This window comes from Brachyhypopomus gauderio, chromosome 18, assembly GCF_052324685.1.
Source record: "Brachyhypopomus gauderio isolate BG-103 chromosome 18, BGAUD_0.2, whole genome shotgun sequence".
In the NCBI taxonomy this organism is placed as follows: Eukaryota; Metazoa; Chordata; class Actinopteri; order Gymnotiformes; family Hypopomidae; genus Brachyhypopomus; species Brachyhypopomus gauderio.
The window spans coordinates 16,214,223-16,233,100 of record NC_135228.1 but is presented as its reverse complement, the minus strand read 5'-3'; the positions used below and the strand labels follow the sequence as shown (position 1 = coordinate 16,233,100).

At 39.0% G+C, this 18,878-nt stretch overlaps 2 protein-coding genes across 4 annotated transcripts in view; one reads left to right on the top strand and one right to left on the bottom strand.

The window, feature by feature from the left end:
* The window catches only part of caln2 (calneuron 2), a 57,279-nt gene extending 46,171 nt beyond the window's left edge, over window positions 1–11,108 (top strand). For all 3 annotated transcript variants that reach the window (XM_076980617.1, XM_076980618.1, XM_076980619.1), the window contains 2 exons: window positions 10,178–10,334; window positions 10,849–11,108. In XM_076980617.1, the coding sequence (XP_076836732.1) occupies window positions 10,178–10,334; window positions 10,849–10,976 (285 nt within the window). In that variant the 3' untranslated portion in view covers window positions 10,977–11,108. The remainder of the gene's footprint in view (window positions 1–10,177; window positions 10,335–10,848) is intronic.
* Window positions 11,109–16,009: 4,901 nt separating this feature from the next.
* On the bottom strand, window positions 16,010–18,721 carry sdf2 (stromal cell-derived factor 2). Its single transcript, XM_076980399.1, has 3 exons — window positions 18,460–18,721; window positions 18,002–18,198; window positions 16,010–17,836 (listed from the first exon to the last, which is right to left on the bottom strand). Exons 1-3 carry the CDS (start codon window positions 18,632–18,634, stop codon window positions 17,540–17,542), a joined length of 669 nt encoding a protein of 222 aa, XP_076836514.1. The 5' UTR covers window positions 18,635–18,721; the 3' UTR covers window positions 16,010–17,539.
* Between the last annotated feature and the right edge of the window lie 157 nt (window positions 18,722–18,878).

Below are 18,878 nucleotides of genomic sequence, written 5' to 3'. Positions count from 1 at the left end.
ACTATTGCTCACATGAAATACCACACAAACACACACAAAGCTGATCTCAGCATGTGGTTTAGCTTTTTGATCTGACTCAATTTCCCAGTACACATTATTGTGATCCTTTTGGGCCTTTAGTGCCTCAGATGAATTGAATGTTTTGTCACATTGATTTATTTGTGCATTTTTTCCACTCAAACAGCTTCTATTCACTTTTGGGTATAAAGGACCTAATGGGCTTCTTTTTGCCTATTGAGGCCAAGAGGCCAATTTGTTAGTCTAAAAGACCTTTTGGGCTTTTTTGCCTTTTTTGTGTGAACCCGCCAATCGCCGCTTGCGGCTATTTAGGGTTCACACACGTAGTGTGGGAAACCTATTGTAATTGCTCGAATTTTTTAGGGTTCACACACATAGTGTGGGAACCCTATTGTAATTGCTCGAGTTTTTCTTATTATTATTATTTTTCAGGCTGTAAAACGCATACTGCAGCCTAGACCGTAAGGCCCAGAAACACCAAACTTGGCAGACAGGTGCACCAGAGGTGCAATGAGGGAAACCCAGACAATGACCCACATTGGCCTGATGGTGGCGCTATAGCGCAGCATTTTGTGTTTTGGTCCATATCTCCTACACCGTAGGTCATAGAAACGAAATTCCACTTCTGATGGATTCCTTGGCTCAAACCAAACAAAAAAGCCTCAAGGACCCTTTAGCTCCGCCCACTTAGATTTCGAGTTAATTTGCATAATGTGCAAAATCGCACACATCTTTGAGCCCAAACTTGTCTCTGGATTTTTCACATACATGCACATATGTGGTATCAAAACGTTCAGAAGAGTCTGAACTTTAAAATCTATCCAGCAAAAATGCTAATTTCATCACTACCTAGTCAGTATAAGCCAATCAAATGAGAGGGTGTAAACTCAATAGTAAATTTTGCGCATATGAAGCTCTAACTGCAGAAAACTTGCATGCAATGAGATGACACTTCACAGACAGCTTCCCTCTGAGGGTCTGGGGCAGCTCGCAGAGGTTGCCATACCTCACCTGCTAGGGGGCGCTATAACATGCAAAAATTTGCCCCATGCACTCAGATTGGCCGATCCACATGAAACTTGGCAGACATCATCTATGGGCCTCTGGGAACCAGGTCCTAAAACAGACATGCCATACTTCCAAAATGGCTGACGTAATCGGCCAATCAGTGATCGGCACGCGTTTGACAGGCTTACCATTGGTCGATCTGCACGAAACCTCTTGGGTGTGGAAAAGTGCACACCCCCTATGACATAATCCAGCCGGGTGTCGATTGGCCACTGGGGGGCGCTATTGCAAATAAAGCAAGTATATCCCCTACATAATTCCACTTGGGAACATGCAATTAGACTCTTTTGATTCCTTGCAGTAGTGCGAACAACTTTCCCATTACATGTCCTATTAAAAAATGCACAGTTTATTTACAGTTAATAATAGTTTGAAATCATCACTTTTCATACTCCTCCTAGGATTTTCATACTATCATGTCAAGCAAAGTCTTATAATACTCTACAGAGTGTGAAATCAAAAAACAATCCAAAGATTTTGGATTTGAGGACACTTGTACCTGCTAAATATTTTTTTAATGGACAGCATCGATACATATAATATTCATATTCTTAAAGCTCTTTCATATTTTACCCAATTCTGACCAAAATGCACAAGCCCATTCAGAATCCCATCCTGAACATATTTGTCAAGTTTCATCTAAATCGGTTATCGTATGGCTCTACAGTGCAGTATTATATACAATGCATAAAAATGCATGTAAAGTCCCTCTGTCACCTTCTCCTTCTCACACGCACGCAAGCTGAAACTCACACTCTCAGTCTCTCTCACACTCTCACCCACATTCCCCCTCCCATCTCTGTGCCCTAAGTAAACATTGCTCTGGCTACCTAGATCTCTCTGTGTCTATTAACCAGGGGCACACACATACAGGCGCAAGCAGGCCTTCCTATAGCATTCACAATGACACTTCCCTAGCCATACCCACCCATATCTCAGTGACTAACACATGCTCATACAAACTGATATTTGGCTTCTTTTTTGTCTCTCTCTCTCACACAAACACACAGACACACACACCTTTATACCTATATGTATGTATAGTTTCTATGTAAACTTATGTATGTATGTATTAGTATATGTTGTCATAGTTTGAGTACATACACTACCACACACACACACACACACACACACACACACACACACACTTCTACCTAAATGTATGTAGTTTGTATGCATATCTATAGTATATGTATAGTATATGTAAGTCATGCCAGTGATGTCAGTCATATCAGACATGCCAGTCCAGTCATGTCAGTCATATCAGTCATGTCAGTGATGCCAGTCATGTAAGTCATGTCATGCCAATCATTTCAGTCCAGTCATATCAGTCATTTCAGTCCAGTCATATCAGTCATTTCAGTCAAATCATCAAATCATTACAGTCATGCCAGTTATGTCAGTCATATCAGTCATGTTAATTTTGTTCGCCATGGCAGTGATGTCATTCCAGTCATGCCAGTCATGTCAGTCATGTAATGCCAGGCTTTGCAGACTACATTCATACTTTGAATACATGGGCAGTCATGTTAGGCATGCTAGGTGTGTAAAGAGTGAATTAACAAAGCATAGTCTCTGGCTCCCTCAATCTCTCTCTGTCGGTGATATACAGGCCCAATCATGTATAGACACATGCAGGCCTTCCTATATTGTTCACATAGATGCAGCCCTAGCCAGATGTGCTGTTTCTGTGTCTCCCTTTCTGACACATGCAGATGTCATTACACACTATCTGTAGAGCACACACTGGCCAAACCCAAACAGCTTCTTTTCACTTTTAGGTCTAAAGGACCTTTTGGGCTTCCTTTTGCTTATTGTGTGTGTGAACCCGCCTATCGCCGCTTGCGGCTATATTTATTATTATTATTTTTCTCCGCATAAAACGCATACTGCAGCCTAAACCGTAAGGCCCAGGGAGACCAAACTTGGCAGACTGGTGTAGTCTGTTTGCGGGACCGTGCTAAAGTACAGAGACCCACATTGGCCTGATGGTGGCGCTATAGCGCAGCATTTTGCGTTTTGGTCCATATCTCCCACCCCGTAGGTCGTAGAAACAAAATTCCACTTCAGGTGTATTCCTTGGCTCCAGACAAACAAAAAAGCCTCAAGAACCATTAAGCTCCGCCTACTTAGATTTTTTGCTAATTTGCATAATATGCAAAACCTACTTTTTTATACTAGTCCCTGGTTTTTCATCTGATCACCACAATCTTGGTGTCAAAATATTCACAAGAATCTCATTATCAAGGAACATCAACAAAACTGTGACATTGGTATACAGTCTGGTTGTCACATGTCAATCAATAGCTCTGAGGCGTGGCCAAATTGACTTCAGCAGCTATATCTCAGCAATGCTTTGACCTATCTTTATGAAAATTTATCAGTTGTTAGGGCACATGACTCAGAGGCCACAGGTCAAAGCTGACCATGATTGTCCAATAGGGGGCGCTATAACATGGGGAAATTTGTTTCTCAGAAACCATTAGTCACACCAAGCCCAAACTTTACAGGCATCATCAGGGGCCCAAGTGGTATCAAGGCACACAATGATGACCTCATCACTCAAAAAACATGGCCGCCATGAGCCAATTAATTTTTATTTGAATTAATTGGCCATTTGACAGACTTACCATTGGCCAATCAACATGAAACCTCATTACTGTGCATATCCCAGGACTATGTGTCATACTGTGCAGTGTTGAAACATTTGGCCACTAGGTGGCGCTATTTGTGAAAATCATGCATAACTCCTCCAAATTTTCACTTAGGAACATGCAACTTGTTTCTTTTTATACCTTGCAGTAGACCTGACAACTTTGCAATTACAAGTCCTATTAAAAAATGCATACTTTTGTCACATTCATCAATTGTTTGAAAATAGCTCTTTAAGAACTAGTCCTAGGAATTTGATCCGATGATGGCAAAAGTGGCATAGGCATAATCTGTATACACTGTAGTTAAATAAATATGGAAAAAATGTTGCATTTTTGTTTTTCTGATTGGTCAATCTTTCCATTATATCCTTCTGGCCATGCCATAAATGACCTTTATTGCTTTAACTCATAAACCATGTAAGTGCTCAACTCCCAATTTAATAGGCTTTTATACACTGAGGTCCCTGTGAGGTAGGCCAAGTTTGCTTCAAATTGGCCTGTCGGGGGCGCTACAGTACCCAAAAACATAAGAAATCATAAAAACTCATGCAGCAATGCTGTTATGGAGAATACAGACAAGTAATGGGGCTTGTATGATTCAGATCAATGAGGTCTATAACATTGCAATTGCATCTCATAACAAAAAGTGCACTGCCTGACCAGAAATGAACCTTTTATTTCACCAAAATATCCTATTTCATTTCTGAGATTAATGAGATATCAGTATGGTAGTACTTGGGCACCATCTAGTGGCCAAACACCAGAACTGACTGAAAACTATTGCTCACATGAAACACCACACAAACACACACACAAAGCTGATCTCAGCATGTGATTTAGTTCTGTGATCTGAATCATTTTGCCAATACACATTATTTTGATCCTTTTGGGCCTTTAGTGCCTCAGTTGAATTGAATGTTTTGTCACATTGATTTACTTATGCATTTTTTCCACTCAAACAGCTTCTATTCACTTTTGGGTCTAAATGACCTATTAGGCTTCTTTTTGCCTATTGAGGCCAAGAGGCCAATTTGTTGGTCTAAAAGACCCTTTGGGCTTTTTTGCCTTTTTTTGTGTGAACCCGCCAATCGCCGCTTGCGGCTATATTTATTATTATTTTTCTCCGCATAAAACGCATACTGCAGCCTAAACCGTAAGGCGCAGGGAGACCAAACTTGGCAGACTGGTGTAGTCTGTTTGCGGGACCGTGCTTAAGTACAGACACCCAAATTGGCCTCATGGTGGCGCTATAGCGCAGCATTTTGCGTTTGGATTCATATCTCCCACCCCGTAGGTCCTAGACACAAAATTCCACTTCAGGTGCATTCCTTCGCTCCAGACAAACAAAAAAGCCTCAAGAACCATTAAGCTCCGCCTACTTAGATTTTTTGCTAATTTGCATAATATGCAAAACCTACTTTTTTATACTAGTCCCTGGTTTTTCATCTGATCACCACAATCTTGGTGTCAAAATATTCACAAGAATCTCATTATCAAGGAACATCAACAAAACTGTGACATTGGTATACCGTCTGGTTGTCACATGTCAATCAATAGCTCTGAGGCGTGGCCAAATTGACTTCAGCAGCTATATCTCAGCAATGCTTTGACCTATCTTTATGAAAATTTATCAGTTGTTAGGGCACATTACTCAGAGGTCACAGGTCAAAGCTGGCCACAATTGTCCAATAGGGGGCGCTATAACATGGGGAAATTTGTTTCTCAGAAACCATTAGTCACATCAAGCCCAAAATTTACAGGCATCATCAGGGGCCCAAGTGGTATCAAGGCACACAATGATGACCTCATCACTCAAAAAACATGGCCGCCATGAGCCAATTAATTTTTATTTGAATTAATTGGCCATTTGACAGACTTACCATTGGCCAATAAACATGAAACCTCATCACTGTACATATCCCAGGACTATGTGTCATACTGTGCAGTGTTGAAACATTTGGCCACTAGGTGGCGCTATTTGTGAAAATCATACATAACTCCTCCAAATTTTCACTTAGGAACATGCAACTTGTTTCATTTTATACCTTGCAGTAGACCTGACAACTTTGCTATTACAAGTCCTATTAAAAAATGCATACTTTTGTCACATTCATCAATTGTTTGAAAATAGCTCTTTAAGAACTAGTCCTAGGAATTTGATCCAATGATGTCAAAAATGGCATAAGCATAATCTGTAGACACTGTAGTTAACTAAATAAGGAAAAAATGTTGCATTTTTATTTGTCTGATTGGTCAATTTTTCCATTATATCCTTCTGGCCATGCCATAAATGACCTTTATTGCTATAACTCATAAACCATGTAAGTGATCAACTCCCAATTTGAAAGGCTTTTATAGACTGAGGTCCTTGTGAGGTAGGCCAAGTTTGGTTCAAATTGGCCTGTCGGAGGCGCTACAGTACCCAAAAATCTGAGAAATCATAAAAACTCACGCAGCAATCTTGTTATGCAGAATACAGACAAGTAATGGGGCTTGTATGATTCAGATCAATGAGGTCTATAACATTGCAATTACATCTCATAACAAAAAGTGCACTGCCTGACCAGAAATGAACCTTTTAATTCACCAAAATGTCATTGCAATACTGAGATTAATGAGATATCAGTATGATAGTACTTGGGCTCCATCTAGTGGCCAAACACCGAAACTGACTGAAAACAATTGCTCACATGAAACACCACACAAACGCACACAAAGCTGATCTCAGCATGTGATTTAGTTCTGTGATCTGAATCATTTTGCCAATACACATTATTTTGATCCTTTTGAGCCTTTAGTGCCTCAGTTGAATTGAATGTTTTGTCACATTGATTTACTTATGCATTTTTTCCACTCAAACAGCTTCTATTCACTTTTGGGTCTAAAGGACCTATTGGGCTTCTTTTTGCCTATTGAGGCCAAGAGGCCAATTTGTTGGTCTAAAAGACCCTTTGGGCTTTTTTGCCTTTTTTTGTGTGAACCCGCCAATCGCCGCTTGCGGCTATATTTATTATTATTATTACATTAGAAAAACTATCCACCTCTGATAAAGGCAATTTGGTATTTTCTCACACACAGGGATCTAACTAAGTCACTGTTTAATCCATTTCTACTTCTTTCAGTTTGTTTTTATGTGAGTTATGAGGAGTACAAGCAGAAATGCATGGGCAGGACTGTGTGAGCCAAGTCCCTTTCGCACACTGATAAATGTGTCTGGGCACCTTCAACATGACACTTCCTGCGCTCAGCCCCTGTTGTGTGGGTCAGTCAAAGGCATCTGCCTCTAGCACGTCTTCATGTACCATCTCTCTTCATAGTAAGATCTTCCATGACTTCCTACATGCATGGATTCTGCTCTCAGCGAGGGCACATACAGTACTTAGGATCACAGATTTAGAGGCTATTGTGCATGCTGGAGGTATTAGAGCTGAAAAGTCAATAACCACTTTCCAAACATAAGATCAATACAGCTTTTCAGAAACACAATAAGGACAAACAATATAAAACAAGGACTCAGATACTTCTTTGATTAATTTTGATGTAGGAACTTTGCATTCTGAATTCTGTTGATCACATAACATTGGACACGAGAGGAGATAACTCTGTCAGTATATAAAATCATTCCTCACATCATTATGAGTTTGTTTCCATCCCTTAGTCTCTCAGCACAGCAGTGATGTGTCAGATTACTAGGTTCAGCTCTGTTTTAGATCAAGATAATTTATATCAATGAGACAAAATTTAAAATAAACATTTAAAACATACTGTATTTGTAATATTATTGATTGTCCAGTTTTAAAACATAACTTGGTTGCCTTAATATTTTTGGTTAATTACATTTTAAATAGTCAGTTAATGCAGTCTAAAACAGATTATAATGCTATCTGAACATTGTAAAACTAAATTGTTCTGATGAAGGTGGAAAAGAATTATATATTTGTACAGTGACAAAATGTTCACTTTCTGTGACGTGAGGGCAGGGCGAAGGACGAGACACGGGAATCCTTCTGACTGACGTCACGGTTACGTTTATTTACATATAAGCGCATACAGCGCACGAAGAACATATACGCATTCACACAACAACGTGTAAACCTTAGACAACGACGAGCACAGGACACTGCGCGAGCGCACATTAAATAGACAAACCACATTAGCCCCATGTGATTACGAGACGATTCACAGGTGATACACATTATTCACACGACATAACCACAACCACAGAGTTCCACAGACGCAGACAAAGCACGTGGACCACGTATACACACGCCCAAAGGGGAGGGGCCGGGGTCCTCAACGTGACACTTTCAGTGTACTTTATTTGATATCTAAATACTTTGTAGGTACATTTAAGGTCCCCTTAACCCAAACATTCATTCATTCATTCATTCAAATAGCATTGATCACCTCTGCATAATAGATAAGAGTCAACCATACTCATGTGTATGGAGTGCCACAAAAAGATCCCTTACAAAGGTTAGAAAACCATGGCTGTGACACTAACACTGAATCCTTAAGAAAGCTGCTCCACTGGACGAACACTGGCATCTGAAAATCACCTTCATTATGGTATCATAATGTACAATATCCCTGCTAGTGTTTTTGTACACTCAACACATAAGAAAACACAGAATGCTAGGCCATGATAACTATACTGTGAGTGAGGCAATGAGAATCCCTTTGGTTCCAAGTGCAATTTGTACCCTAGGATGCTGGAGAGATTTTTATGTTACTTATCAGGTAGGAATTGTGGTCACAGTATATTTTCCTCCTATTTTCTCACCAATGATGTCTGTTATTGTGTTTCTGACAAGTATTCCCAAAGCTGATAAATATTCTGCAAACAAATCTACTACTACATGGTACATCTTTCACAGTGGATAGTTATCATTCCACAGGAAAATGTCATATACTAAGAAAATGCAATATTAATATTGAGGTTTCCTGTATATTTGTGTCATTAAGTCTTGCTTTGACCTTCTGATAAAATCTCATAAGAAGATCAACAATAAAATATTGATCCTATCAATCAAGCTTCCAGGCTGATCTCACATTCTCTTACTAGTTGTCTCTTTAGTCTTAGATTTAAAGCATCACCAAAACACGTCTTGTGGACTGTTCCTGGTACGCATAGGTTGATTGGTTGAGCAAAAGCTAACCCATCTGGCCGATGTCCACAGAAGAGTTACACTAGCACAAGTTAATGTTAGCTATGGTAGAAATGGTAAAAAACAATGCATCACAGCTTGCTGTATATGGGTCAAAGTTCACATGATGACCTCTTCCAGTCCTTCTGTAATGGGCATCTGAGCTTCAGAACTTGACCATGAAGCAACAGAAGAAGGTGGACTGGTCTAACGAGTCATGTTTTCTTTTATGTCATGTAGACATCTGGGTGCATGTGTCACTTATCGTGGGAAGAGTTGTCACCAGGATGCACTACATGGAAAAGGCAAGCAGGCAGAGGTCGCGTGACGCTGTGGGCGATGTTCTGGGAAATCTTGGGACCGGACACCTACCTAAATATTGTTGCAGGTCAAGCAATATATTGTGCCCCACCGCAAAAGCTGTTCAGGAACAGTTTGAGGACCATGAGAAAGTGTTCAAGATCTTGACATGGCCTCCAAATTTCACAGATATTAGGCAGATGGTAGATGATAGCAGTCACCACACAGATACAAATATCTACTCTTCTTTATGGCTTCTGTGCTAATTCAGGGGGGCGTGTTTACAGTCGCATTGGACTCTGGCTTCAATCCATATGCTTCAACAGAGCAAAGTTGGCCTGTGTAAATAGAAGAAACTGGGTTTTAAAAAATTATATTCTTTTCTATATATAAATTATATTCTAGGTTATTAAATAATTCACTGACTGGACAGAGGCTGCAAACTAGCTGAAGGATTTTGCGAAATGTGTCAATAAATAAACATTGCAGAAGAGTTGGAGACGCTGGGATTTATTTCTCTCTGGTTATTTCTGATTCATTGTAAGATCCTCTATTGCGCTGTTTCTCATTCTACATCTCAATCTGTAACTTTTATTTAGACAAAAAAATAATAATTGTGATAATTTTATATGTGATAATATGATGAAAAAGCTCATTGTAGAATGCCTTCTTCCTTTCTTGACTGACAGTTGACTGACCTTACAAATTAGCTGACCAAAAATAACATTTATTTTGTATAGTGCTCAGCTATTTTAACATGGTTGGTGGACCATGTTTGCTTGACCGTGGTTGCCATGTTCCAAATGGAATCCTAACTTGATTTTTAAAGTCTTTAGGATTACAGAGTAAGTTACGGTTTTACAAATCAGTGAGGAAATGAGTGTATTGTTCTTAACAAATTTTCAGAAACGATGCTCTCTTCACAGAGGGGAAGCAAGTATTTGGCTGTGAAGAGTTGTAATGTTGTATGCCTGTGTTTGCTTCCTGAAGTTTGACATGCAGCAGATGTCTCTGGAGGAGCTGAAACAAGTCCTATTCCATGCCTTTCGGGACCACCTGACCATGAAGGACATCGAAAACATCATTGTCAATGAGGAGGAGAGTCTAAAGGAGAACTCAGGAACCTGTCAGACTGAATTTGAGGGAGGTAAAGAGATTATTGGCAGAAGACTTAAATGGATAATTCTGGATCACCACCTGCCAAAGGCTTTAGCTTAAAATGCATTAAGAGTTGCAATTTTTTAATCAAATGTTATTGTTGTGTTGAATATGTATAAAGGCCGGTGCATAAGAAAATTGTCAGTTTGTTTAATAACATAATTAAAATGCAAGTGATACATGCAAGGAGACCTGCATGTAAGCTCAGATGTCTTGCTTAGGTCTTTTATAGGTACAAAACAGAAAGAGTGGACAAAATATTACATTCAAATTCATGTTTACCAAGTCCACCGATACCTTCATGCCCTCTAACTCATTGCCCTACATGACCAAAGGCTTATTATCCAGTGAAAAGCAGTCCTGCTGGATCACTCTGTTAGCTTATGTGCACTCCCCCCCCCCCCCCCACAATACACAATACTCTTGCTTTCAAGTCTATTCAAATAACTGCTTGCAGCTTTTCGTTGATTTTTCCCCCCTTCTCTTCCATGTGATTCCACCAGTGCATTCGAAAAAGAAGAATCGGCAGACGTGCATCCGCAAAAGCCTCATCTGTGCTTTCGCGATGGCCTTCATCATCAGCGTCATGCTCATTGCAGCCAATCAGATGCTCCGCAACGGTATGGAGTAACCCTGTCCACTGTGAAAACTGGGTAATCTTACCTGTTCTCCATCTACCTTTCAAGTCGCAAAACAAACAAAAAAAAAACAGCAACAAAAAAAATGTGTACTAAAAATATCGACATGTATGCTTTTGTAATCTGACTCGTGGTGAGAAGGAACTGTACAGAAGAAACCAGGCCAGTAATTAAACAGCAGTGGTAAAAACCGAGTGGTAAGACTCTAAGAATTCATCCAGATTCCCAGCATGTGGATATAATAAAAGACACGCACTGATGACCTAAGGAAACTACACTAAGAGGTGTTTACCCTCCCATCTCTCTGACAGGGAGACATAAGGGCTCCTCCCTGGCACCCCTTTAATGCAATAAGACCCAAGGTCCCTCTCCCTGCATTCGTTTCTGTGTCTCCCGCATCCTCTCTCCAGCTGTGAAAGCAAGGACATCTCTCCAGATGGTATCAGACTCCAGAACATCTGAGATTACAGTAATGAGGAGGACACCAAAGGCAGCGATGTCCCGCAAATATCTCCCATCAAACTTGATTCATCACCATGTGTGTGTCTCTATGCGCGCATGCTTGTGTAACTATTTCCTTCCTACTGCTGTGTAATGCTGTCTCATAGTAATTTTATTTATTTTTAATAAACACATGAGGATAGAATTTTTGTTGCTTTGGAACACTATTGAATGACTGAACTTTTGTTTGTTTTGAAGGCTTTGTGAATGCACAGTAAACATTCTCTGAAACTATATAAAACAATGCAACTGGAATATAATGTGTTCTACACAGAGTAATTACTGTTACCTCCTCTTTGGAAAACGTATATGCAGCTGTCACAACAATGATGTTTAAATAATTTTGCATTTGGAATAATTTAAGATCACCAGACAAATATGAGGTGGATTAATCATTTTTGTTGATCAAAAAATGAGTATTGAGGTCTTCTCAAAGTCTAAGAATATTGTCTGATTAACAGTACAGTCTACAACTTCTGCAGAAGTATCTATGACATGTGTTTGGACTTTTTGGTCCAGTTTTGATTACTGAGATGTCTCATTTCAATTCACTCTCAGGCTCAGCAAATCCAGCATTCAGTTCTCCAGCGCACCTGAAATAAACCTTGCCATTTCATCCCCTGTTAATATATGTAATCCAATATCTGTAATTTAACTACTCCTCCAGTTCACATATATCTAAATGTGTACATTAGAAAACCCTTCATATGAGCACACTGTTTATATGTAATACTGTAGATAAGTCATGTGTTCTCATACACACAGTGTACTGCATGTTTTATGGATATGTCACCATGTAGGAGAACTCTCCATGAGATGTGTACTTGACTGTCTTGTCCCTGCATGTCCAAAACACTGCTGCTACACCTATATGTAAAGCACTGGGTTTCTTGGATACATTTGAAAGCTGTTTCTCACTACCTATAATTTCTCTAGCAAGAGCTTTTAATTGCAAAAATGTTAGAGTTGTTTGCATTACCTTAAATGAGTCAGGAAATTATATGGGAGAAATTGGTCATTATAACCGATTTACTGGATTTTGTAAAGCTCTAAATAATGTCTACATAGTTTAATAAATGTTGTCAGTGGCTCCATCTAGAGAGCCTTTCTGAATTTGCAACATGGGAAACAGACTATATTTAACAGCAAGAACATTCTCTCTCTCCCTAGTTCTCTTTGTGTGTGTACATTCAAGCATAAAATAACTTAAATTTAACATTATTAATCCAGAACATTTCCCCTTATTATCTTCCTAAATTCTATAAATCCAAATAAAAAAGATCATATATGCTAAGTCTATTTTTTCTGTCTAATTTTGCATGCAGGCTAAAGTGTCATAATACCATAACACATTGTGTGTGATAGTTTGTTTATGTCTCAATTATTCTATGTAATCTCCTTATTATTGCTCAATTATATTGTCAACAACTATTGTTGATAAGAGTATTATCAACTTTCTATTTTCAGTAACACAAATTTATACATTTCAACAAGTCACTTAATTGCATGGAAATGTTTTTTGTGTGCTGTTTTGGTTATTAATTATATACATTTTTAATGTCTATGATTTTTCTGTCTTTTTTATCTGCTAAAAGTGCAGGGCTCTTGAATTTTAATTGCTCTCAATCAGAATCCTCTTTAGCATGCCAGGAGCAATGCTGAGGTTTTCGTTTACATATTTTAAGAAACATAGAGAAATAGATTTACTGATTTAACTCACTGCATGCCTGGCAAGAACTGTATAATCATAGCAATATGATTTATAAACAGGATATTAAAGCTTGTAATATTCTGAATAAAACTTTCATTTGAATTTATTTTGAATAAAGGTACCCATCATGTTGAGCCGACCCTTCACTCAGCGGAGACGCCCGCCCACACACACACACACACACACACACACACACACACACACACACACACTTACACACTCACACACACACACAGCCACGCCCTGCACACCTTCCCCACTCTCAGTCTCTTTCCTACTAACACACCCTTTGCATTACCTGCACCTGTTGCTTGTTGCCTCTGTTCTATTTAAGCCCACAGGTCCCAACCACCAGGTCAGCACATTAAATCCGAGAGCAAAAGAGAGAGATGCTGCTGGATTCTTTGAACAAGCCCTCCCAGCGCTCATCACGTGACCGCCGTTTAACGTGCTAACGCGTTCTTCTGTTATTTCTTGTGCTTGTCGCATTTTGAGTACTCAAAGTTGTGTTATTTATTCTTCCCAAGTTGCTTCCCAAATTGTGTTATTGAAGATGCGTCGTAAAGAAGTACCTCTCCTCCTTTTCCAATGCTACAGAACTTAAGCTAACATAAATAAACATCATATATCAGTTGCAGGTTAGATTGCTCTGGTTCATGAATCTCAACTTATTTAGGCTAAGCCTTCTGTTCAGGACAAACAAATTTCAATAAACTTCCAGGGCCGTGGCCGACTATGAAAATCAGCTTGTAGTGTGATGAAAAGCTAACAACAAAAGCAGTGTGGCATCTGGGACACACCACATCTCCATGAAAGGTCTAGTGTGTCAGAATTTTCCTGCCTATGACGTGTACACTGATATTGACCTTGACATTGTGAACTCTGGCGGACACATAGGCCTAAATATTTGGGTGTCATTGAGCGTCCCAGATGCCACATCTATGTTCTTCCACTACTTTATACTACAAAACCTATTCTTCCTTCAGATGTTCATATCTGAGCCTGACGCCAGAAATGTCAGCTACAGGAAAATTGGGTCTAAGTCAGGTTAATTTGGAATATTAAATCAAAGATGGGTTCTTTACTTTAAATATTTAATTAACCATGTAATCTCTCCATGTAATTCCAGACACACTCAGTGATGTTAAGATTAAGGCTCTGTGGGGTCATCACTTACAGGACTCCTTGTTCTTCGTTATGCTGAAGATGACTCAATTATATTGGTTGTTTGTTTGGGTTCATTGACCTGCTGCAGAATAGATTTGGAGCCCATCAGATGCTTCTCTGATGGTACTGCATGAAAGATAAGTATCAGCCTCAGCGTTGAGGCCACCATTAATCCTGACCAAATCCCCAACTTGCTGAAATGCCCTTTACAGCCCTTCAGCAGAGTGCCTTCTGTTACCGACAACGATTAAAACTTTTGATTCATCACTCCAGAGTACCTGCTGCCATTTATCTGCATCCCAGTTCCTGTGTTTTTATGTATAGTTGAGTTGCTTGGTCTTGTTTCCACATTCAAGGTTTGGCTTTTTGGCCACAATTCTTCCATGAAGACCACTTCTGGCCAGATTCTCAGAAAAGCAGATGAGTGTACCTGGGTCCCACTGGTTCCTGCCAGTTCTGAGCTGATGCCACTGCTGGATATCTTCTGATTTTGAAGGGAAGTAAGACATGATATGTCATTCATCTGCTGCACTCAGTTTACTTGGATGACCGCTGTGTTTCTTGTGCTTCTTCAAAAGGCTTGTACAGCACATCTTGAAACCCCAGTCTGCTCTGAAAATCTCTGCCTGGGAGAGACCTTACTGATGCAGTATAACAACCTTGTGTCTTGCTGTTGTGCTCAAGTCTTGCCATGGTGTGTGATCTGTGACATGAAACTATTCACCTATGTAGCAGAATTTGGCTGTTCCAGTTATAATCCTCCTTTTCCTATTTGGTTAAAGACTATGTTTCAATCTACATATGAAAATTATCATTATCACCTGTTTGGTGTAATTGCTTAAATCATACCCGAGTATAATAACTTTGTGCCAGTGTATGTAGAAGAAAATATGCTGTTTTGAAGGCAAAGGGTGGTCACACCAAATACTGATTTAGATTTCTCTGTTGTTCCATCATTTTGTATTTTGTTAATTGGAAAAAAAAAACTATTAACACTTCTATTTTTAAAGTATTCTTACATTGTAGCATTTTTCCCCCACATCTGCCTAAAATGTTTGCAAAGTACTGTATATAATGTATTTTACCCGACTATAATATTAATTTGTATCAATTAAATGCATGTCTATAAGTTGTTTGTTTATATCGCTGGATACAATATGTATCAAATGATCATGTCATTGCTGAATCACGGCCTGCACCTTGAGAACTAGGATTGGAATAGATATAAACTATGCAAGGAAATTTGAGGGGTTTAGTTGTTTGTTTTGGGGCAGATCCTACCTGTGGTGAGATGTATGATTTAGTCTCTATGAATATGGGCCAAATATTTGTATTAAACATTATTTTATTCATCACCCCTTCAGCACTTCTCAATGTTTCCCTATCAAATAAAAATACACTTCAACACTTTCACCTTCTTTCCAGCAGTGTTCTGGTTACAATTTATGACGTGAGTAAAAGGGAGAAAACATAGACATTACATGGATATGTTTACAGACACACCTAATTGCATGTTTGATGTGTGTATTTTTAATCCGATATGTGGAGGGACCTAATGGTAGATGATGTATCTGTTTAGGCCCTTTGAAGCAGACATCTACTGAGGTCACTGGTGCTGTCATGCAATTAAAGAGTGCAAAGAAAATATTATTTTGCACAAAGAAACCTTTAATTACAAATATCTATTAAAACTGCACAGTGAAAATCCAACTGTACAAAGCTACAGCAAAGTATGCAGATGAATTTAAGCACCAATAGAGTTTTTGCCAAGACTTCATATGTAAAAATTAAAATGATGTGATTTCACTTGGGCTTCATATATAAGCAAGAACTATGTTTCTATGGTTCGTGTAACAGAAACCAAGCTCCTAAAGGGACAATTTCAGTAGTGGACCAGTTTATATGACACTGTAAATAGTTTTCCTCAATTATTCCTCAAAATGATGGAGAAATTGATCACTTCTCATTATTCTCCCTAAACATTTAGAGTTCTAAGACTAGCATGAAGTCTTGTGCTGGTTAGAGATATGATATAAGCAGGCACCAGAAATGCATCTTGACATCATCTTAAACAATGACTCAGTCTTGTTACTTTTTCTTTCTATTGTTATTTCTAAAATTTCTATTTCTTTTTGAGACCAATTTGAGATAAACTCTTACAATGTCTTCCAGGGTTTTCTCTTTGTCTTTAATGAAAGAAACTTCAAACACTGTTTAATCTTATGAATTGTCAGCATAGCATTATTAAATAATGTCTCCATAACAGAAAATGATTGGCTGTACTTTACAAAATAACTTATTAACTGCTTAACTGATCTTACTTGTAGTGACAAAGCAATGTGACAAAGGTGAGATGAAAAACATTCACAGTTGCCCAGGGGGCATAAAACCAGAATGTAGATTTCTTTACATGTATACCTATAAATTATAGGCAGATATACATTATTGGCAGATAAATAGGCACTTCTTGGAAAAAGTGAGGGGGCACTGACAAATTTTTATTACGGATTTGTATTCAAATACCCTTTAGGTGTTCAGTGCATTTAACCTTTACTGTTGTGTCTTGACAGAACCCCTGATGCCACCTCACCAAGTGTCACTGCACAAATATGATTGAAACCCTCCGGTCCCTCTTCTCCACATTGAGTTATGGTCAGAGAAGAACAGATTGCAACACTGAGGTATGAGCATGAAGGCAATTTTCATTACCAACTATCAAAGTGTAAAAGACAGACTGCATCATAGTTAAAATTCTACTTAGATGAAAGCAAAATCTACAAATTTTTTTCCAAACAGAATACATATCTCCTGTAGATATGGTAATATCTGCATAAGTGACATTTTCAGAGGTTTTGCTTTCAATATCAACACTGCTGTGAATACATGCTCTAAATTTCAAGTTCTTATATTATGGAGGAATGTAAAATCAACTAAAAACAAAATCAATTAACTTTTTTGTCTGGTGAAATTTGTTAAATAAAACATTTAGGTATTATTGTACAACAAAGTAAATTTATTTATTTCAAGTGACAAAATTTGGGCACAAAGTATGATCTACGGCAAGTACGATTATTGTAACAAATTAAAATTTCCACTTTTCCTGGGAATGGCAACAAAACATTAATAACGAAAAAAAAATTGTGCTGTCAGAGGGATTACTTGCTGTAGAGAAACCATTCAGAACTCAGTGTGTGGTGGGCTGCTGAAGTCCCTGGCCCCAGTGTCAGAGGGTTTCATGAAAATACCTTCCATGGTTTTCCAGTAGCTGTGCTGGCTGGCGCTGGACATGGTGTGAACTTCTCTCTGGCCATGGATGGGCCTTCCATACTGCTCACCTGTTACTGACAGCAGAGTGTCTGTGGCAGTGTGGCGAAACCGAACAGAATCATCACGCTGCCATAAAGACCCTCCACAAAGTACAGTCCATTCATCAAGATGGTCACCCTCACCGTCCTCTCCAAAGGCACTGACCTCCTAAATCACAAAAGGAAGATTTTCTTACTACTTTGATGTAATACACCTAGTTATAGGATAGTTATGAAGCTGGGTAACAAATATTTGTAACATTTTTTGTACTGCTTTTAACTTTAAAAACATAAGTTGTTTGTCTGGAGAGGGTCGATATGCATGCTTTCAAACCTGATTAGAAGACAGCGGAGATGTAAAATAGTGGCTGTGCAGATTTCGGCCCGTGTTTACATGTGTGAGTCTTATATTTTGGCCACATTGTACAGGGGTCCCTCGATGACACGCTGCTCCACTAGGACCACGCACACTCCAGTAACTGTTACTGTCTTCAACTGTAGTGACTCCAGTTACTGACTGCTGGCCACTACCTAAGATATAATAACAAAGATGCTCAAGCTTACTGAGTGGGTAAAGGGGAGAGAGAGAGAGAGAGAGAGAGAGAGAGAGAGAGAGAGAGGCAATAAGACATGGGCAAAAACCTCTAACAGACTGAATATCAGTTGAATATTATATTTTTAAAATGAGTGCATGTATAGTACATGAATGACCAGTACATCTAATGGGACATTTAGCTATGCACTAGACACTAGCTATCAAATTAACTATAAGATCAGTCTTGGTGTACTCACCAGAACCGTATCGAACGTCGTGGGAATGTAGTCTTACGTTGTGTTTGACGTTGAGCAACTTTACAACCGAACCACATGTGACAAAACTTATTTCCGACCCCAAAGAAAATCTACACGTACACGACAATAAAACTAAAACGCACCAAAAGAACAGTAAAACAATACAGTTGCCCATTGCTACCTCTAACTTTCACAGCAAACAGCTAGCCAACGTGACCGGCCGAGAGAACGAACCCAGTCTACGTCATCGCCCACGTCATTGGCTGCGGTTCGGAATTATGCGCAACTTCCTATCCGCAGTCGCTGCGTCATTACATTTTGGTCACTTTTTAATATCTCACATTTTAAACATGAGTTCGTGTACTGTTCGTTAGATTTTTGGCCACTACCTAAAAAAAATTAACAAATCACGTTAACAA

Bases quoted from the DNA above. Each gene is read 5' to 3' on its own strand.
- sdf2 (XM_076980399.1), bottom strand. From the start codon at position 18,634: ATGGGCAACTGTATTGTTTTACTGTTCTTTTGGTGCGTTTTAGTTTTA. The intron at 18,199-18,459 runs GTGAGTACACCA...ATTATATCTTAG, and splicing joins CGACGTTCGATACGGTTCTG to GTAGTGGCCAGCAGTCAGTA. The intron at 17,837-18,001 runs GTTTGAAAGCAT...TTTGTGATTTAG, and splicing joins CTCCGCTGTCTTCTAATCAG to GAGGTCAGTGCCTTTGGAGA.